General features: G+C 45.6%; 1 protein-coding gene and 1 long non-coding RNA gene across 7 annotated transcripts in view; one reads left to right on the forward strand and one right to left on the reverse strand.

Moving 5' to 3' along the window:
• Window positions 1-18,508, forward strand: part of RALGPS1 (Ral GEF with PH domain and SH3 binding motif 1) — a 351,272-nt gene that overhangs the window by 304,148 nt on the left and 28,616 nt on the right. For 5 of the 6 annotated variants that reach the window (XM_040442455.1, XM_040442457.1, XM_040442458.1 and 2 more), the window contains 2 exons: window positions 14,953-15,079; window positions 16,709-16,860. The exons of the other annotated variant lie outside the window; for it this stretch is intronic. In XM_040442455.1, coding sequence (XP_040298389.1) covers window positions 14,953-15,079; window positions 16,709-16,860 — 279 coding nt within the window. The remainder of the gene's footprint in view (window positions 1-14,952; window positions 15,080-16,708; window positions 16,861-18,508) is intronic. 6 annotated transcript variants of the gene reach the window in all.
• Window positions 1-18,508, reverse strand: part of LOC121009380 — a 98,317-nt gene that overhangs the window by 9,617 nt on the left and 70,192 nt on the right. Inside the window, exon 3 of the long non-coding RNA XR_005780748.1 lies at window positions 16,669-16,809. This is a non-coding gene — a long non-coding RNA (uncharacterized LOC121009380). The remainder of the gene's footprint in view (window positions 1-16,668; window positions 16,810-18,508) is intronic.

The following is an 18,508-nucleotide window of genomic DNA, read 5'->3' on the forward strand; positions in this document are numbered from 1 at the left end:
GCACGTCTCTGACCGTGCACGTCTCTGACCATGCACGTCTCTGACCATGCACGTCTCTGACCATGCACGTCTCTGACCATGCACGTCTCTGACCGTGCAGCACCAAAGGAGTCTCCAACAGTTTCCCTCTGCTGTCTGTTAAAGGGGTTTTTCAAGACTTTTATACTGATGACCTATCCGGTGGGTAGGTCATCAATATCTGATTAATGGGGTCCGACGCCCCCACCATTCAGCTGTTTTTAGGCAGCGGTGCTGAGCTGCGCCTAGGCCATGTGACCAGTGACCATAACCTAGGCTAAGCTGCGAGCGGGTCGTGGCACTACTGCGAGCGCTGGTGCCGTCTCAAACAGCTGATCATTGGGGGTCCCAGGTGTCGGACCCCCACCAATGAGATAGTGATGACCTTTCCAAAGGATAGAACAGTAGAAAAGTCTCAGGAAAACCCCTTTAAATGCCCAGAGGCAATCACCCGCCAATGACAAGCTCCTAGTGGTAAGTGAGGCGTTGTGGTTTTATACCCGTGCTATGTAAATATGGGATCTGCTCTTTCACACTGTTCTATGGGGCCATCTAGTTTATACTGAACATGTCCATTTCCGCGATATTGTTAGACACACCAACCCATAAGAATTGTCCCCAGCAGCCTGTGATGGTCGTCCTCTCAGGACTCCCTTTTATGATCTAGAAACCCTATAGACTCCAGTTCAGCCTGTTACCTTGCAACGGTGATCCAGAGGACGGCAAAATGAGGTAGAAGCCAATTTTCTTCATTATAGGGGAAAAAATTTTCAGCGATCCATCTGAATAACCGCCATGTGATGCAACATTTCCTCTGCGTCGGCTGCAGAGATCTCTGACCAGACTCTGCGTTCCCAGCAGAACCAGCTGATTGGTGTCATGGCTGTATTCTGCTTTTACCATTCTTTTTACCAGTTTGTGTCATTTGCCTTACCCATAATGATGCTTTCCAATTGCCTTATCTTTCTGCGTGGTTGTCCTGCAAAATGCCTGAGAAAGTGGATGGGCTTAGGCAAATATAACTCAAAAGAGCCTTCCTGGCCCAACTAGAACCCAAAAATGGGATTCAGATGTTTGGCGGTACGTATGCATATGGTCTTTCAGAGGAAAGGCATTTTGGATTGTAACGCCTTGCTGGATTTAAACGCGTTGGAAATTTTTGCCTCCACATTTGGATTGTGTAAGAAGCATTTAATGATGGAGGAAGCAGTAACTGGTGCGGGTGTGATGCTGTGGCACATAGTGGGACGGACAGCCCCCCGCACAGGAGTGACAAGAGCTCTCCTGGCCCATGTCGGACCATAAGGACAGCAATTATCATCATTGCTGGTATGGCATGAGTCTGTAATGCAGCATTTATACATGGAGGCGGATTACGTCTCTGTATACATCTGTTCATGAGGATTGCTCCTTATTTCTGGCCTTTATCTCTGCACCTTATAAGGAGTTAATGTGGAGCCGGGCGGATTGTTTAGAGGACACAGCCGCTGTCCGCCTGGTCCAGAGCTGCTGCTGTTTCGGACCCTAATTAATTGCACACCAGCAGCATCCATCATGTCTCAAATGTCTGGGACGGATTGTGGTAGCAAGGCTTTTCAGGGAACGTTCCCTGCAAATCCTTTGTTAGATCCATAAAAAAACAGACTGACGTAATAGAAAGTAGAACAATGCAGAGTCATGGACGGCACATCAGAAACCTCACTTTGTGCATCTCTTTTCCAACACTCTCAGGCCACGGCGTTCAAAGTCGACAGGGGGAACATGATGTCATGTGTGAGGTCATTTATAAAGGGGGTCTTCATCCCGACTGTTACACAAACCTGATGATTAAAAAACAGGATTAATTGTACAGAGGAGAGCTCCGCCATCAGAATCAGCGTTTGTGTGAACACAGCCCGGCCACTGAGGTCTTACAAAAACAACATCCATCATGTCGGTGTAGTACTGACCCCATAAACCCCAGCAGACAAAAAGCTTCTTTGGAAAGTATTTTCTGACACTTGGTATAATGCCGTGAGTGCTGATAGCCGCTACGGACAAGTAATAAATCATCACTTTGATTACAGCTCCAGTGTTGACAACGTCTTAAGACTTGTTTTCAGACACGTTGGAAAATATATTTCAGGTGCTCTAACTTCATGGAGGTCTGAAGCTCTGCCGCTAGGACCACTGTTAATCTCCGAGACCACGTTCTTTCATGAGGTCATCGGATTTGCTACAGGTGGCACCAAATGATAGGATTAGGAATAAGTGCGTCTAGCTTCATCCTGGTGCCATCTGGAATACGGGGACGGGACTTGATTAGGTATAATTTATGGAGTTTTTTTTTTTTTCCGGCTTTCACACTTGAAAATGTAGTAATAAATTATGCACTTTCACTGGAATAGGCCACAAGGTAAGACCAGGCATTGCCAATGCCACCAAAACAAGAGTCACTCTTAAGGTGGCCATACATATTAGATGAATGTTGATTTCCGTGGGACCAGCCGCCCATCTAACTCTCCCCCAGCATCAGCTCTGTTAGGTTTTGTTGCCATCGATGATTGACCCATTCAGAAGTCCTAATACGGTTCATACATGATGAGGGAATGGATGGTGCACAGAAGGAGGCCGTTTACTTCTAGGATAGTGAAGAGGTATACTTGACACTATGGAGGTTATTTACTAACAGAAATTCATTTATATTAGGCATATTTCTGGCGCAGATTGTGGCATAAAGGTGCGACTTTTCCCCGCTCACGCCAGGTCTACAAAAGGGGGCATGGTGTGGGCCGGGAGGCCCGTATAATTTATCATTTTCCACACCTGTTTTAGGCATAGAAAATGGTTTAAATCTACACCAGCAAGGGAGCTGGCGCATCTACATAATTTCGGCATAACCAGCGCAGGGCCTTATTAAGAGTGGTCTCGTCTCTCTCTCATTTCACAGTCAGTTTAGTTGTTAAAATACTTAGTGTGCGTCACTTACAATGGACCTGACACTTGACCATTTGTACGTTCATTTTATTCAAATTTTATTCCTTTTTGTTTCTTGGCGTCATGGGCGTAGCTATAGGGGGTGCATAGGTAGCGGTCGCTACCGGTCCCAGGAGCCTGAGGGGGCCCAAAGACCCTTGTGCCGCATAAGAAGACACACAACGCACTGAGGGAAGGGGGGACCCAAGCTGAACTCTTGCACCAGGGCCCATGAGCCGTTAGCTACGCCCCTGCTTGGAGTCTTTCTGGTTGTGTAGAATAATAAGCAACTTGTGTAGGAAAAGGCCATAGAAACCCACAAGAGCTGAACTCCACGTCTGTGTAATGTCGTCAGAGCCTCGGCGGCTGCACGAGATGCTGTGAAATAACTACAAATCCCAGTAAGTTAAGGACTGATTGTGAAGGTGAAGCTTTTATAGAAGTTTGCACATAACACAATGGAGAACAAGACAACGTTCTTAAAAGTGTATAGCTCCACCTAAAGCCTTAGCAGATAGGAGTGACTGGAGTTATTCACAGCCTGGCTATAAACATTAGATAAATGTCGACCAAACCTGGCAATCATCTAATGCAGGGGAGCACAACCTGCAGCCCTCCAGCTGTTGCAAAACTACAACTCCCAACAAGCCCTGATAGCTGTAGGCTGTCCAGGCATGCTGGGAGTTGTAGTGTTGCAACAGTTGGAGGGCCGAAGGTTGGGCATCCCTGATCTAATGTGTTTTGGGAGGAGAGCCTTACGACAGATGTTGGAGGAGAGAAGGAACGGGTAGATGGATCTCAACCTGCCCAATACAGCAGCTATCAGGAAGATGGGATCTACTTTTTTTTATGGACTCCACACTTGAGGTCATTGGTCAGTTTCTTTACCCAATTAATAAATGACCGCCACATACAGACTGCATAGTGCGGCCTTTTTGGCCTATTATGACATTTGGGGGGTTTTTCAGCATCATCTCAGTCCTTGTGCATGTGGCTTGTATACTGGGAATGATGGGAACCCATGCTTTCCTCCTCTTCCCTTGCGGCATGTATGTGGCCAGTAGCACGTGTAGTATGTGCCGTGCAGAGCACTTTCCTGCAGGTAAATAGGAGCAGGCCCCCGGGTGACTTCCTCTACAACGGCCGGATGACTGATGACTTACATTTCAAATGCAAAAGCGCCAGGAAAAATAATCTTCACTGTCAAACCAAACAACCAGCAGGACCTATAGGTCATAGGAGATCGTATACATCTATGTGACATCTGTGCAAAGCATGATAAAGGTAAAGACGCATTATAGATTCCCAAGAACACATCACGTAATAACACTGTCCTCCTCACATGCCCACTGCATGGTGCACGTCTACATGTCTGCAGGAGAATCCGGGCAATATGACAAAAGCCATGTGAACGACCCCATGCCCTGGAGCAGTCCTGCTGTTACTTTATAACTAAAAGGGTTTATTACAGGGGCGGTAAGTATCCCGATTTTAGTTTTCCCCAGCCCTATTATTTACATAAGGCTGGAACAGAGTGACTTTGATGGAGCTGCGTGAAGACAAACATCTCCCCTCAGAACTCATGCGTTTTCACATCGGTGGCCTACCATCATCAATCATCTGGCTGGACAGCTTCCCTGAGCTGGTCAGTCACTTCTCTACAAGTGCCGGTGATTTGTGTTCACCATGGGTACAGGCAGCTGCCGCTAAAGGCCCTGGTTAATAAGTGTATGGAGTCTCAGGTAGGGGCACCAGTCGTCCTGTGTGTAAGAGTACATGTGCCATAGGGGAGGTGCGGACATCAGCTCAGGTGCCATCCCCTTCGTCATGGGTTATATGAATTGGCACAGGACTCCTCCTCTAAACAGGCACCACAACAGTAGCCTTCAAAAAGGGGTTGGTTGCTGTGACCGGACAATCCCTCTACCCCTTTTATGTTTTTTTATTTTTATATATATATTTTGCACAATATTTGTGTTTAGATTTTTGTACATTTTATCATCTACTTCCCAATGGATGGAGGTGTAATAACTTACAACAGCCAGGAAGGAGCCCTTCTGACTCTTCCCACTTCGCCCCCTCTCAGCTTTTCATGGTAAGAGCTACTATTGTCCCCCAGGACTGACTTTTTGGGGGCATCTCTTTATCAAAATAACCATCAAGGGACACAGGGAATTACAGACCAGACCTTACCTGTGAGGACCATCCTCTATATCGTGGTTTCTTATAATTTTTAAGTTCCATTGGAAGTTGCAGTGCGCTGGCCATTGGCTGCAACAGGATGCAGTGTTACTATGACAACACTGCATCCGGTTCTGTGGCCCCAGCTTTACATGAAACATCTGTCCCGTCAGTGAGCTTTTCATGCATCGTCTGTGTATGTATCTGATCACCAAATGCAGTGTACGTATCCACTAGGCGGCCCATCAGATGCAGTTGTAAGGGTGAACAGGTAGGGGGCGTTGTTGCAGTCTTGTACTGCAACCTCAAGCACATAGTTTCCATTTGCAAATCCTGTGATAACCCTTTCCAATCATTTCTGGTAATTAGTTCCAGTGATTTGTATGAGCACATGTTCTAGGCACGTGTCCTGAGCCGCAGATACAGTTCTTTCTCAGGGGAAAAAAAAGATAGTTTTATTGGAAGCCATATTGACTGTAAAAATTTATTTCCTTCTCTGCTGTGTGCCAGAGTGACTCATCCACCGAAGTGTGAGAATGCAGAATGTCCGCTCCACGCACACAAAAGCCGTAGCACGTGGTCTCCAGCATACACTGCCACCGTCTTCTGCAAGGGGTGCTGTTATAACCTCTCTCCCGGTGGCCTGTACGTCAGCAAGGCCTGGAAAGAGCTTATGTAGCTGGCGTGTGCGTAGCATGTGGAGCCCGATCAGCCAGGACGCTTCTCCTTTCCAAGTTCACCAATATCTATTATGAAAGATGAAATGGAACTTACTGGGTTTCTACTGGTTCGGTTAAGGGTAGGTGCGTTTTTTTTTTTGAGGTTTTGAGGGAGGTTTTCCCTCAGGTTTTTCAGCCAGGGATCGGAAATGTACAGGAAAGACAATCTTCTCAAAACCTCCTCCGAAAAAATCAGTGTGAACCTACCCTAATGTGTCTCATCCGCCATGTTGTGTTGTAGAAAACTATTAGAAATGACAGAGCTGCGCTCCAGTATCCGTGCTCCGTGATAGTTGTGTCTCTTTACATGGGGGATCCCTGCTCCTTAAAGCCTTAGGCGACTTTCACACTTGCTTTGTTGTTGTCCGGTATTGAGATCCGGCAAAGGATTCAAATTCTGTTTAGTCCTCATGCATTCAGGTTGCATCAGGATGTCTTCCATCAGTATTCCGCTGCAAGCTGAGGTTTTGTGTCCAGTTATAAAAACCGATTCGTCACTGAAAACAATGTAAGTCAATGGGACTGATCAGTTTTTTTAGGAGCCTAAATAAACAGATCCATGACCAATTGACTTCCAATGTATTTAGTGACAAATCCGTTTTTTTTCCTTTTTTGATTTCACACAACTGCATCCTGATGTGCAAAATCAAAACGGATCCGTTTAATTCTGCCGGATCTCAGTACCGGAATTAACAAGGCAAGTGTGAAAGTAGCCATAAAAACAAGGTTTTTCCTTTTTCTTAAAGGGGTCTTGCCTCCATTGTAAGTTATGGCATATGACCAGAATATATTCTCCTTTACTGATCGGAGGGGTTAAGGCCCCTAGTGCTGCTGCACATCCGGACAGGTAGGAAGGCTCCTTTAACCACCTCCGGACCGCCTAACGCAGATTCGCGTTCCGGAGGTGGCAGCGCTGCGCACAGTCACGCATATACGCGTCATCTCGCGAGACGCGAGATTTCGCTCCAAGCCGGCCCGCGCATGCGCATCGCGGGCCGGCAAAAGTTAAAGAACAAGTTAGTCACCAGCCTGCCAGCAACGATCATTGGCTGGCAGGCTGGCGATTTTTAAAAAATCCAATCACAAGCCATATAACAGATCATATTAGTAAATATGATCTGTTATATGGCTTGTCTGCTCCTGTGCTGGTCCTTTTCGTCGGTTGGATCCAGCACAGGAGCAGACTTCACAGTGAGTAGCACCAACACTACACCTTAGCCCCAGATCACCCCCCTGCACCCCAATTAACCCTTTGATCACCCCTTTGATCGCCCCTGTCAATCACCAGTGAAAGGAAAAAAAGTGATCAGTGTAAACTGTCACTTTTTTTTTTTCACTAGTATTGGCTGTTAGGTTTTAGGGATAGTTTAGGCCCCTTGGTTAGGTAGTTAGCGTCAGTTAGCGCCCACCCCACCGCACCGCAGTCACTTTTATTCGCTGAATAGCGTATCGCTAATCAGCATTTGTACTTTTATAGTATCTGTAAGTGATCAAAACTGATCACGGTCAGATCTATAATAGTATTAGTGTCACTTTAGTTCGCCCTCCACCCAAAACGCAGTGTTTGCCCGATCAGGCCTGATCGGTCGCCCACACGTGCGTTCACCCACGCCCGCCCCACCGCAGTGACAAAAAATATATATTTTTTGATCACTGCACATTCATTTTACACGCACTGCGGCGATAAAAAAATCAGTTTTGATATTTTTTATCAACCGCAGCGGCCTCCGGTACTTCGCTAGCCTCCCCTTTGTAAGACAGGTTTGCTTTTTTTCTTGGGTAGTCTCAGGGAATACCCCTAAATTTAGTAGTCCAAAATGTCAAACAGGGGGTATTCTTCTGAAGAGGCCTACAGGATTCTGACCCAGTCGGATGAGGAGTGGGAACCCTCATCTGATGAATCTAGCGGGTCAGAATATGAACCTGTGGAAAGCAGTGGCTCTCTGACCCAAAGTTCGGACGAGGAGGTGGAGGTCCCTGGCAGCACCAGGCGTACCCGGCCCCATGTCGCTAGACCACAGGTTATGCAGGATCCGCTTCAAGAGCAGCAGAGTGGGGCTGTCGCTGCCGGATCACGTGGTGAGGCATACACCAGCAGCGCAGCCCTCCCTGGACCTAGTACCAGCACTGCCGTACAACATGGTGACGTGGCGAGCACCAGAAGGGCAGTTGAAGCTGGTACGGTGGCACGTGCACTAGTTACCCCGTCGCAGCCACCGCAAAGACAGGCCCGTAGAGCCCCTAGAATCCCTGAGGTGCTGGCAAACCCTGATTGGCAGTCACCAACTTCAGCCGCACCTGTAGTTCCCCCTTTCACCGCCCAGTCTGGAGTTCGGGTTGAGACGGCTCAAATCGGTTCGGCCCTGGGATTTTTTGAGCTGTTCTTGACTGCGGAGCTCTTGGACTTAGTCGTGGCAGAGACCAACCAGTATGCCACACAATTTATATCCGCCAACCCGGGAAGCTTTTATGCCCAGCCTTTCCGGTGGAAACCAGTCCAAGTTTCCGAAATTAAAATTTTTTTGGGCCTTCTCCTCAACATGGGCCTGACAAAAAAGCATGAATTGCGGTCATATTGGTCAACGCACCCGATTCATCACATGCCCATGTTCTCTGCTGCTATGTCCAGGGCACGATTTGAGGCCATCCTCCGTTTCCTGCATTTTAGCGACAACACCACCTCCCGTCCCAGAGGCCACCCAGCTTTTGACCGGCTCCACAAAATTCGGCCCCTCATAGACCATTTCAACCAGAAATTTGCAGATTTGTATACCCCCGAGCAAAACATCTGCGTAGACGAGTCCCTAATACATTTTAACGGGCGCCTTGGCTTCAAACAGTACATCCCAAGCAAGCGTGCCCGGTATGGGGTCAAATTGTATAAGCTCTGTGAAAGGGCCACAGGCTATACCCACAAATTTCGTGTCTATGAGGGAAAAGATCAGACCCTGGAGCCGGTCGGTTGCCCTGACTACCTGGGGAGCAGTGGGAAGACAGTCTGGGACTTGGTGTCACCCTTATTCGGCAAGGGGTACCATCTTTATGTGGACAATTTTTACACAAGTGTGGCCCTCTTTAGGCATTTGTTTCTAGAACGGATTTGCGCCTGTGGCACCGCGCGAACTAGTCGCGTGGGCTTCCCCCAACGGCTTGTAACCACCCGTCTTGCAAGGGGGCAGAGGGCTGCCTTGTGTAACGAAGAACTGCTCGCGGTGAAATGGAGAGACAAGCGTGACGTTTACATGCTCTCCTCCATTCACGCAGACACGACAATCCAAATTGAGCGAGCAACCCGTGTCATTGAAAAGCCCCTCTGTGTCCACGACTATAATGCGCTCATGGGAGGGGTGGACTTCAATGACCAGATGTTGTCTCCGTATTTAGTTTCCCGCAGAACCAGACGCTGGTATAAGAAGGTGTCTGTATATTTAATTCAATTGGCGCTGTACAATAGTTTTGTTCTCTACAGTAAGGCTGGGAGAACACGATCTTTCCTCAAATTCCAGGAAGAGATCATCGAGAACCTCCTTTACCCAGGAGGTTCCGTGGCCCCATCCCCCAGTGTAGTTAGCCGTCTACACGAGCGACATTTCCCCAGTGTCGTTCCTGGTACCTCAACCCAACCGTCACCCCGAAAAAGATGTCGTGTCTGTAGCAGGAGTGGAATAAGGCGTGACACCCGCTATTTCTGTCCTGACTGTGCTGACCACCCTGCCCTATGCTATGGAGAGTGTTTCCGGAAGTACCACACACAGGTACACCTAGCATAGGGATTGCATCTCACAGGACAGGCACACAGGGCTATTAGGGCCCTTTTACTCTCAGCTGCTGCAAACCTCTCCTTTCACCTGGGATAAAGTGCATAACGTACTTCGCCACATCTTTGGGCGATTTGCGCTTTGCACATTGTCCCATGGGGAAGGAGAGGTTTGTTCTATAAAGGTAAAAAAAACTAAACAAAAAAAAAATTACCGGTAAGTAAAAAAGTTAAAAAAGTTTAAAAAAGTTAATATGTTCTGTTCTAAAGTTAATAAAGTTATTGCTTTGCGGCCTGGTTTTTTCTTTTTTGTTTTGTTTTTTTTACCTTCCAGGTGGACCAACCGATCGACCAGCTGCAGCACTGATGTGCATTCGGACAGAAGCATTGTGCTGCTGTCAGATTACACGCAAGTCGGTGTATGCGGCGCTGCAAGACGAGATTTCTCCTCTGCAGTAAAAGATATGTTTGCCGAGGCATATGAGCTGAGGAGGTGGCGGTGTTCATATACTTTGGCAAACACTTTGTATATATAAAAAAAAAAATCCCGGCAATGATTTATTCATCCACATCGATTGATGTGAATGGAGAAATCTGGTTTGCCAGGGCATACGAGCTGAAGTGGGTATGGATGTTGGGCGGAGCTCCTATGTCCTGGCAGACGCCTTTCCCCTCCTTTTTCTTTTTTTGGCAGAGATTTTTTCATCCACATTGATCGATGCGAATGAAGAAATCTGTGCCGTTCATTTTTTTCTTTCAGCCCAGAGGCTGAACGGAAAAAAAAAATCTCATTACCCGTATGCTCAATATAAGGAGAATAGCAGAAACTCCTAATGCTGGGCATACATGTAATGATTGCGGAGACCCTCAAATGCCAGGGCAGTACAAACACCCCACAAATAACACCATTTTGGAAAGAAGACACCCCAAGGTATTTGCTGAGGGGCATATGGAGTCCATGAAAGATTGAAATTTTTGTCCCAAGTTAGCGGAAAGGGAGACTTTGTGAGAACAAAATCCAAAAAATCAATTTCCGCTAACTTGTGCCAAAATTTTTTTTTTTCAATGAACTCGCCATGCCCCTCATTGAATACCTTGGGGTGTCTTCTTTCCAAAATGGGGTCACATGTGGGGTATTTATACTGCCCTGGCATTTTAGGGGCCCCAAAGCGTGAGAAGAAGTCTGGTATCCAAATGTCTAAAAATGCCCTCCTAAAAGGAATTTGGGCCCCTTTGCCCACCTAGGCTGCAAAAAAGTGTCACACATGTGGTATCTCCGTATTCAGCAGAAGTTGGGGAATATGTTTTGGGGTGTCATTTTACATATACCCATGCTGGGTGAGATAAATATCTTGGTCAAATGCCAACTTTGTATAAAAAAAATGGGAAAAGTTGTCTTTTGCCAAGATATTTCTCTCACCCAGCATGGGTATATGTAAAATGACACCCCAAAACACATTCCTTACCTTCTTCTGAGTACGGAGATACCAGATGTGTGACACTTTTTTGCAGCCTAGCTGGGCAAAGGGGCCCACATTCCAAAGAGCACCTTTCAGATTTCACAGGTCATTTACCTACTTACCAGACATTAGGGCCCCTGGAAAATGCCAGGGCAGTATAACTGCCCCACAAGTGACCCCATTTTGGAAAGAAGACACCCCAAGGTATTCCGTGAGGGGCATGGCAAGTTCCTAGAATTTTTTATTTTTTGTCACAAGTTAGTGGAAAATGATGATTTTTTTTTTTTTTTTTTTTTTCATACAAAGTCTCCTATTCCACTAACTTGTGACAAAAAAAAAAAATTTCCATGAACTCACTATGCCCATCAGCGAATACCTTGGGGTCTCTTCTTTCCAAAATGGGGTCACTTGTGGGGTAGTTATACTGCCCTGGCATTCTAGGGGCCCAAATGTGTGGTAAGGAGTTTGAAATCAAATTCAGTAAAAAATGACCTGTGAAATCCAAAAGGTGCTCTTTGGAATATGGGCCCCTTTGCCCACCTAGGCTGCAAAAAAGTGTCACACATCTGGTATCTCCGTACTCAGGAGAAGGTGGGGAATGTGTTTTGGGGTGTCATTTTATATATACCCATGCTGGGTGAGAGAAATATCTTGGCAAAAGACAACTTTTCCCATTTTTTTATACAAAGTTGTCATTTGACCAAGATATTTATCTCACCCAGCATGGGTATATGTAAAAAGACACCCCAAAACACATTCCTCAACTTCTCCTGAGTACGGCAATACCACATGTGTGACACTTTTTTGCAGCCTAGGTGGGCAAAGGGGCCCATATTCCAAAGAGCACCTTTCGGATTTCACTCGTCATTTTTTACAGAATTTGATTTCAAACTCCTTACCACACATTTGGGCCCCTAGAATGCCAGGGCAGTATAACTACCCCACAAGTGACCCCATTTTGGAAAGAAGAGACCCCAAGGTATTCGCTGATGGGCATAGTGAGTTCATGGAAGTTTTTATTTTTTGTCACAAGTTAGTGGAATATGAGACTTTGTATGAAAAAAAAAAAAAAAAAAAAAATCATCATTTTCCACTAACTTGTGACAAAAAATAAAAAATTCTAGGAACTCGCCATGCCCCTCACGGAATAGCTTGGGGTGTCTTCTTTCCAAAATGGGGTCACTTGTGGGGTAGTTATACTGCCCTGGCATTCTAGGGGCCCAAATGTGTGGTAAGGAGTTAGAAATCAAATTCTGTAAAAAATGATGAGTGAAATCCGAAAGGTGCTCTTTGGAATATGGGCCCCTTTGCCCACCTAGGCTGCAAAAAAGTGTCACACATCTGGTATCTCCGTACTCAGGAGAAGGTGGGGAATGTGTTTTGGGGTGTCATTTTATATATACCCATGCTGGGTGAGAGAAATATCTTGGCAAAAGACAACTTTTCCCATTTTTTTATACAAAGTTGTCATTTGACCAAGATATTTATCTCACCCAGCATGGGTATATGTAAAAAGACACCCCAAAACACATTCCTCAACTTCTCCTGAGTACGGGGATACCAGATGTGTGACACTTTTTTGCAGCCTAGGTGGGCAAAGGGGCCCATATTCCAAAGAGCACCTTTCGGATTTCACTCGTCATTTTTTACTGAATTTGATTTCAAACTCTTTACCACACATTTGGGCCCCTAGAATGCCAGGGCAGTATAACTACCCCACAAGTGACCCCATTTTGGAAAGAAGAGACCCCAAGGTATTCGCTGATGGGCATAGTGAGTTCATGGAAGTTTTTATTTTTTGTCACAAGTTAGTGGAATATGAGACTTTGTATGAAAAAAAAAAAAAAAAAAAAAAATCATCATTTTCCACTAACTTGTGACAAAAAATAAAAAATTCTAGGAACTCGCCATGCCCCTCACGGAATAGCTTGGGGTGTCTTCTTTCCAAAATGGGGTCACTTGTGGGGTAGTTATACTGCCCTGGCATTCTAGGGGCCCAAATGTGTGGTAAGGAGTTAGAAATCAAATTCTGTAAAAAATGATGAGTGAAATCCGAAAGGTGCTCTTTGGAATATGGGCCCCTTTGCCCACCTAGGCTGCAAAAAAGTGTCACACATCTGGTATCTCCGTACTCAGGAGAAGGTGGGGAATGTGTTTTGGGGTGTCATTTTATATATACCCATGCTGGGTGAGAGAAATATCTTGGCAAAAGACAACTTTTCCCATTTTTTTATACAAAGTTGTCATTTGACCAAGATATTTATCTCACCCAGCATGGGTATATGTAAAAAGACACCCCAAAACACATTCCTCAACTTCTCCTGAGTACGGGGATACCAGATGTGTGACACTTTTTTGCAGCCTAGGTGGGCAAAGGGGCCCATATTCCAAAGAGCACCTTTCGGATTTCACTCGTCATTTTTTACTGAATTTGATTTCAAACTCTTTACCACACATTTGGGCCCCTAGAATGCCAGGGCAGTATAACTACCCCACAAGTGACCCCATTTTGGAAAGAAGAGACCCCAAGGTATTCGCTGATGGGCATAGTGAGTTCATAGAACTTTTTTTTTTTTGTCACAAGTTAGTGGAATATGAGACTTTGTAAGAAAAAAAAAAAAAAAAAAAAAAATCATCATTTTCCGCTAACTTGTGACAAAAAATAAAAAGTTCTATGAACTCACTATGCCCATCAGCGAATACCTTAGGGTGTGTACTTTCAGAAATGGGGTCATTTGTGGGGTGTTTGTACTGTCTGGGCATTGTAGAACCTCAGGAAACATGACAGGTGCTCAGAAAGTCAGAGCTGCTTCAAAAAGCGGAAATTCACATTTTTGTACCATAGTTTGTAAACGCTATAACTTTTACCCAAACCATTTTTTTTTTACCCAAACATTTTTTTTTTATCAAAGACATGTAGAACTATAAATTTAGAGCAAAATTTCTATATGGATGTCTTTTTTTTTGCAAAATTTTACAACTGAAAGTGAAAAATGTCATTTTTTTGCAAAAAAATCGTTAAATTTCGATTAATAACAAAAAAAGTAAAAATGTCAGCAGCAATGAAATACCACCAAATGAAAGCTCTATTAGTGAGAAGAAAAGGAGGTAAAATTCATTTGGGTGGTAAGTTGCATGACCGAGCAATAAACGGTGAAAGTAGTGTAGGTCAGAAGTGTAAAAAGTGGCCTGGTCTTTCAGGGTGTTTAAGCACTGGGGGCTGAGGTGGTTAAGTAACCTATAGAGTGGATCCCAGAGCTGTGGGAGATGAGTCCGCCTGGCGGAGAGCGAATATCCTGGTGTGTCCGCCATAGGTAGCATTCACTGTGCAGCCGCCGCTCCTCCGTACCTAAGAGCTGGTATTCATTCTGCTAATGTTATCATCTGTCCATTGTTTGATGACGAGATTCAGGGTGATGGAATAATGAAATGCTGCTGAGATATTTACACTGATCAAATAGAAAATACGGATAAATTCTTTACGGCCGCCTGTAGAGGGTCTCAGAGCTCCACTATAGCGGGTGTACCACACCGAAATGCGACAGACCACAAACTGCCCCTTATGAGCAATGGAGCAGGAAGACCAAGGAATTTTAAATGGCAAGTAATAAAAGGAGCAACTTCTATACAGAAGAGAGTGACATTATTACCAGTCTAATTCACATTATTGCATTATGGACCCTGATAGCAGTAGTCTGCCCCTGACATGGTCCGCATACTGATGGCCTGTACCATCTAATGTAATTGATGGCAGTGACCCCTGCAGGCCTGTAGTAATATTACACTGGTTCTTTCTATCATTGATGATGAGTAGGTGGCAGAATATCTCAGTGTTTCAGTATCAGTTAATCTTTGTCGTCAGGTCCCTCCGAGATGACCGCTACAATGAGGTACAGCAGACGACCCACGTGCCCGGATGCGTCAGTGGCCACCCATCTCCCAACTCCACCCGTCTCCAGACATAGGAAGAGCCGCAGCTTAGGAAACAAGTGGGTTATAAGCGCTGTCAGAGGCGGTCACTTTTATTATTTTTTTTCCTTGGTTCACATTTTGCAGAATGTATCTTAGATCCGAGAGAATTATCCGACTGTCCATTTCTAGTCACCTGCACGAAAGCAGAGAAAACCGAAATCCACCGGTCTCCTGACCTTTCTACGCTCCTCCGCTGAAGACCTGAGAGTTGTCAGGCTGCATGACAACCCCATATAAAACACAGTTTAGAGATGATATTTAGGATTGCTGGCATGGCTTGTGGCGTCTCTGCCCTCAGACGGTGAAACATGTACGTGAGGTGCAGTCCATGGGTATGAGCCATGATCAACCACACAGAAGCGGCTTTGACATTTGCTTTTAGGCTTTTAAAAGCCTTTACTATGGACATAACTTGCGTCCTAAGCCACTACATATGTTCAGATGTTCCCTGCAGACATAAGGTCCGTTTTACATTATCCAATTATCCTCACGACAATCCCTTCCAGTTACATGGAAGGCTGAATGCTTCCCAATCTGTTACTGGCTGTGCCACTATATACATGGCACACTGTATGCAGGGTGTGACCCCACAAGAGCCCGCCTAATAGATTACAGGACTCTTGTATGCAGCCATACGATTCCCACTATAGGACGCACACCAATCTCCTGTATACACTGCATGCTAAATACATGCCAAGACCTCATGCACACGGCTGGGGCTGGAAAATATGTGGACAGCACACCCTCCGTTCCGCTGTCCCACTAAAAGACAGAACATGTCTTATACTTGTCCATTTTGCGGACATGAATAGACATTTTTAACATAGGGCAGAACGCACGCACGTGGCCAGTGTCTGTGTTTTGCAGACCGCAAAAATGGACACGGTCGTGTGCATGAGGCCTAGGGAGGATAGTGAGAACACCCTTCCTGGTGATGAACACCGCTCTTATTTATGAAGTGCATTTAACAGACGGGCGTCAGGTGGGATTGCTGTTTAATGGGGTTGTGCCACTGCAGAATTTACATATCATTTTACAAAAAAAATACCATTTAGCAATGAATACCTATTAAAACGGATGCATTGTTACAAAGATGTTCACCTTTGACCCTAAATATGGCGCCCCCTGGCGTTACTGCTGCTGCTATCTTTGTGCATCGATGTTTGCAACTGCAATCCGGTGGTCGAGCATGTGCGATCAATCCTCTATCCTGTCACCGTGGCATCAGATTTTACTGTGACACCCTGCTGCGGTGACAGAATAGAGGTTTCACAATGGATCATGGACGCACAAAGATGGCAGCAGTAGTAACACCAGGGGGCGCCATCCTTAGTGTCAAAGACAAATCGCTTTCTGTTAATGGTTTTAATAGTGATTAATTGCTAATATGCTTTCAGATATAAACTGCATGGTGGTACCCCGGTGTCTTACCGTCATTACCCTCCTGTGCCCATAGCTTTCTAGCAGGCAGGGAGGAGATTGTGAGGTTTTCAGTCAGATTTCCCTTTATTTGATGACCACGTCTTTGAGTTCTACATTGACTTTTTGCTCATTTGCCGCCTCATTCATGAACATGTGTGAAATGAATGGAATTTCTCTGACGTACCATAAGCACCTCTCTGGCTTCTCTCTCCTCATGTATCCAGCGTGATGTGTCAGTTCAGTGTGGTTGAAAGTAAGAGTGCCACATTTCCATCAGAGAAACAGCGCCACCTGCTGGACGACAGCGTCCTAGAGTCCCAGAGCCCTGCAAAGAACAATACTCAGACGTCAGTGTTTACCAATGGCATTTCCATAGGTAAGTGCTCGCTATGATTTTTTTTGTGCATTTCGCTTCTCATTCCTACGACATCCTGCAGCTTTCTCATGCTTCTTTTGTTGATTTTAAGCATTGATTTACCCGAAGCTTCACCAATCATAGTGGTAGGACTATATGGGATGTGTGTACCATTGCTAACTTGCACAACCTGTCACAAGAACGTATATGGCCAAGTTCACATTTGCATTGGAGGTCAATCAGGGCCTTCATTGCAGATTATTTGAAAACAAGCGGACTCCATAAGGCTTCATGCATCCGGCCGTGCTCCTATTGCGGCCCGCAAACAGTGGCTCCGCAATATATGGGCACCGGCTGTGTGCTCACCCTATCACAGATGCCAACCCATTCGCAACATGTTCTATTTTATTGCTGTGCTGATTCAAGTTGAATGGGTCTGCATCTGTCTGCAGCAACCACACGGATGGTGCCCGTGCATTGGGGACCGCAGTTTTTGGTTCCCAATGCGCTGAACAGTCGGCACATGTTCGTGTGCATGAGGCCTAAGGGAAACTGAAGGGACATTATAATCAGTGGGGTCCGTTTAGTTATGTGCTGGACCTGGAACTTCTATTACTTTCATAGCTCTAGTGATAGGGCCGGGTTCACACTAGTACTATCAGTGCTATACGTCTTTTTTAGGTTAATTTTGCACCATTATTAAGTGTTTTTTCAGCAGGTGAAAGAAGATGTTGCTCCAGATCTCCTAACTGATGCATTAATGCAAGTGTAGCGCTTGCTCTGGGGTTGCTGTGGTAGCGTTAAATTAGTAATGCTGGCCGTCCTCATCGGCTGCTTGATGGCCATCGCTCCTGACTTCGCCATAAGCATGCATGAATGGTGAGGGGCATATGCTTCTACTGGACCCCTCTAGTTGCCATTATCTCCAGGGGGAACCAGGGGTTGGGCATGCTGCCCTATTAGGGTAAGTGCAATGTCCGCTGTGGATCTTGCAATGTCCGCTGTGGATGTGTTACCTGCCTGGATTCACCTCAAATGTCACCCTTACTGTATTAAAAAAGGTGAAATCTTTGTCATTGCCGAATTGGGATGATTTTGCTGTAGATGTGAAAATGTCTGGGTCATGAGGCTGAGACCATGCGCGAATTCACCCTTCCGGGGGTTGGTTGTGGTTTTTAAGGGGTGGTTCTCCGGTAAATATTCACTATACGTATCAAAGAATGAACAAGGATAAAAAAAAATCCAGTGAATACATTTACTTATATAGTATGGCGCCACCTGGTGTTCAGCTTTATAGCAATGAGGTGATTGAGCATGCATGTCCGCCTCAATCTCCTCACAGCCAGGTCTGTGCACAGTGATCTTGTGTTCACTGCAGGGCAGCCAATAGTACTGTCTGTCTACCCTGCTTGTCGGCCTCCAAAGTAGCATGTCAGTGTACTGTAGCTGAGAAGACTTCTCCTGCATGGGCGTATGAAGGTACTGTACTCTCAGCTGCCAGAGGGGGAAGAAGACTGATTCTATTCAGATCTTTTCACCAGCAGCACAGATTACAGGGCAGCAGCAGCTGCATCAAGACTGTGGGGGCACTTTGAAGTAAAAATGATGAAAAAGTTTTTTTTTTATGCAACTTACTTTACGACAGCTATAACTACCATTCTAGGACTTC

Source organism: Bufo bufo, chromosome 8 (genome assembly GCF_905171765.1).
Source record: "Bufo bufo chromosome 8, aBufBuf1.1, whole genome shotgun sequence".
Lineage (NCBI taxonomy): Eukaryota > Metazoa > Chordata > Amphibia > Anura > Bufonidae > Bufo > Bufo bufo.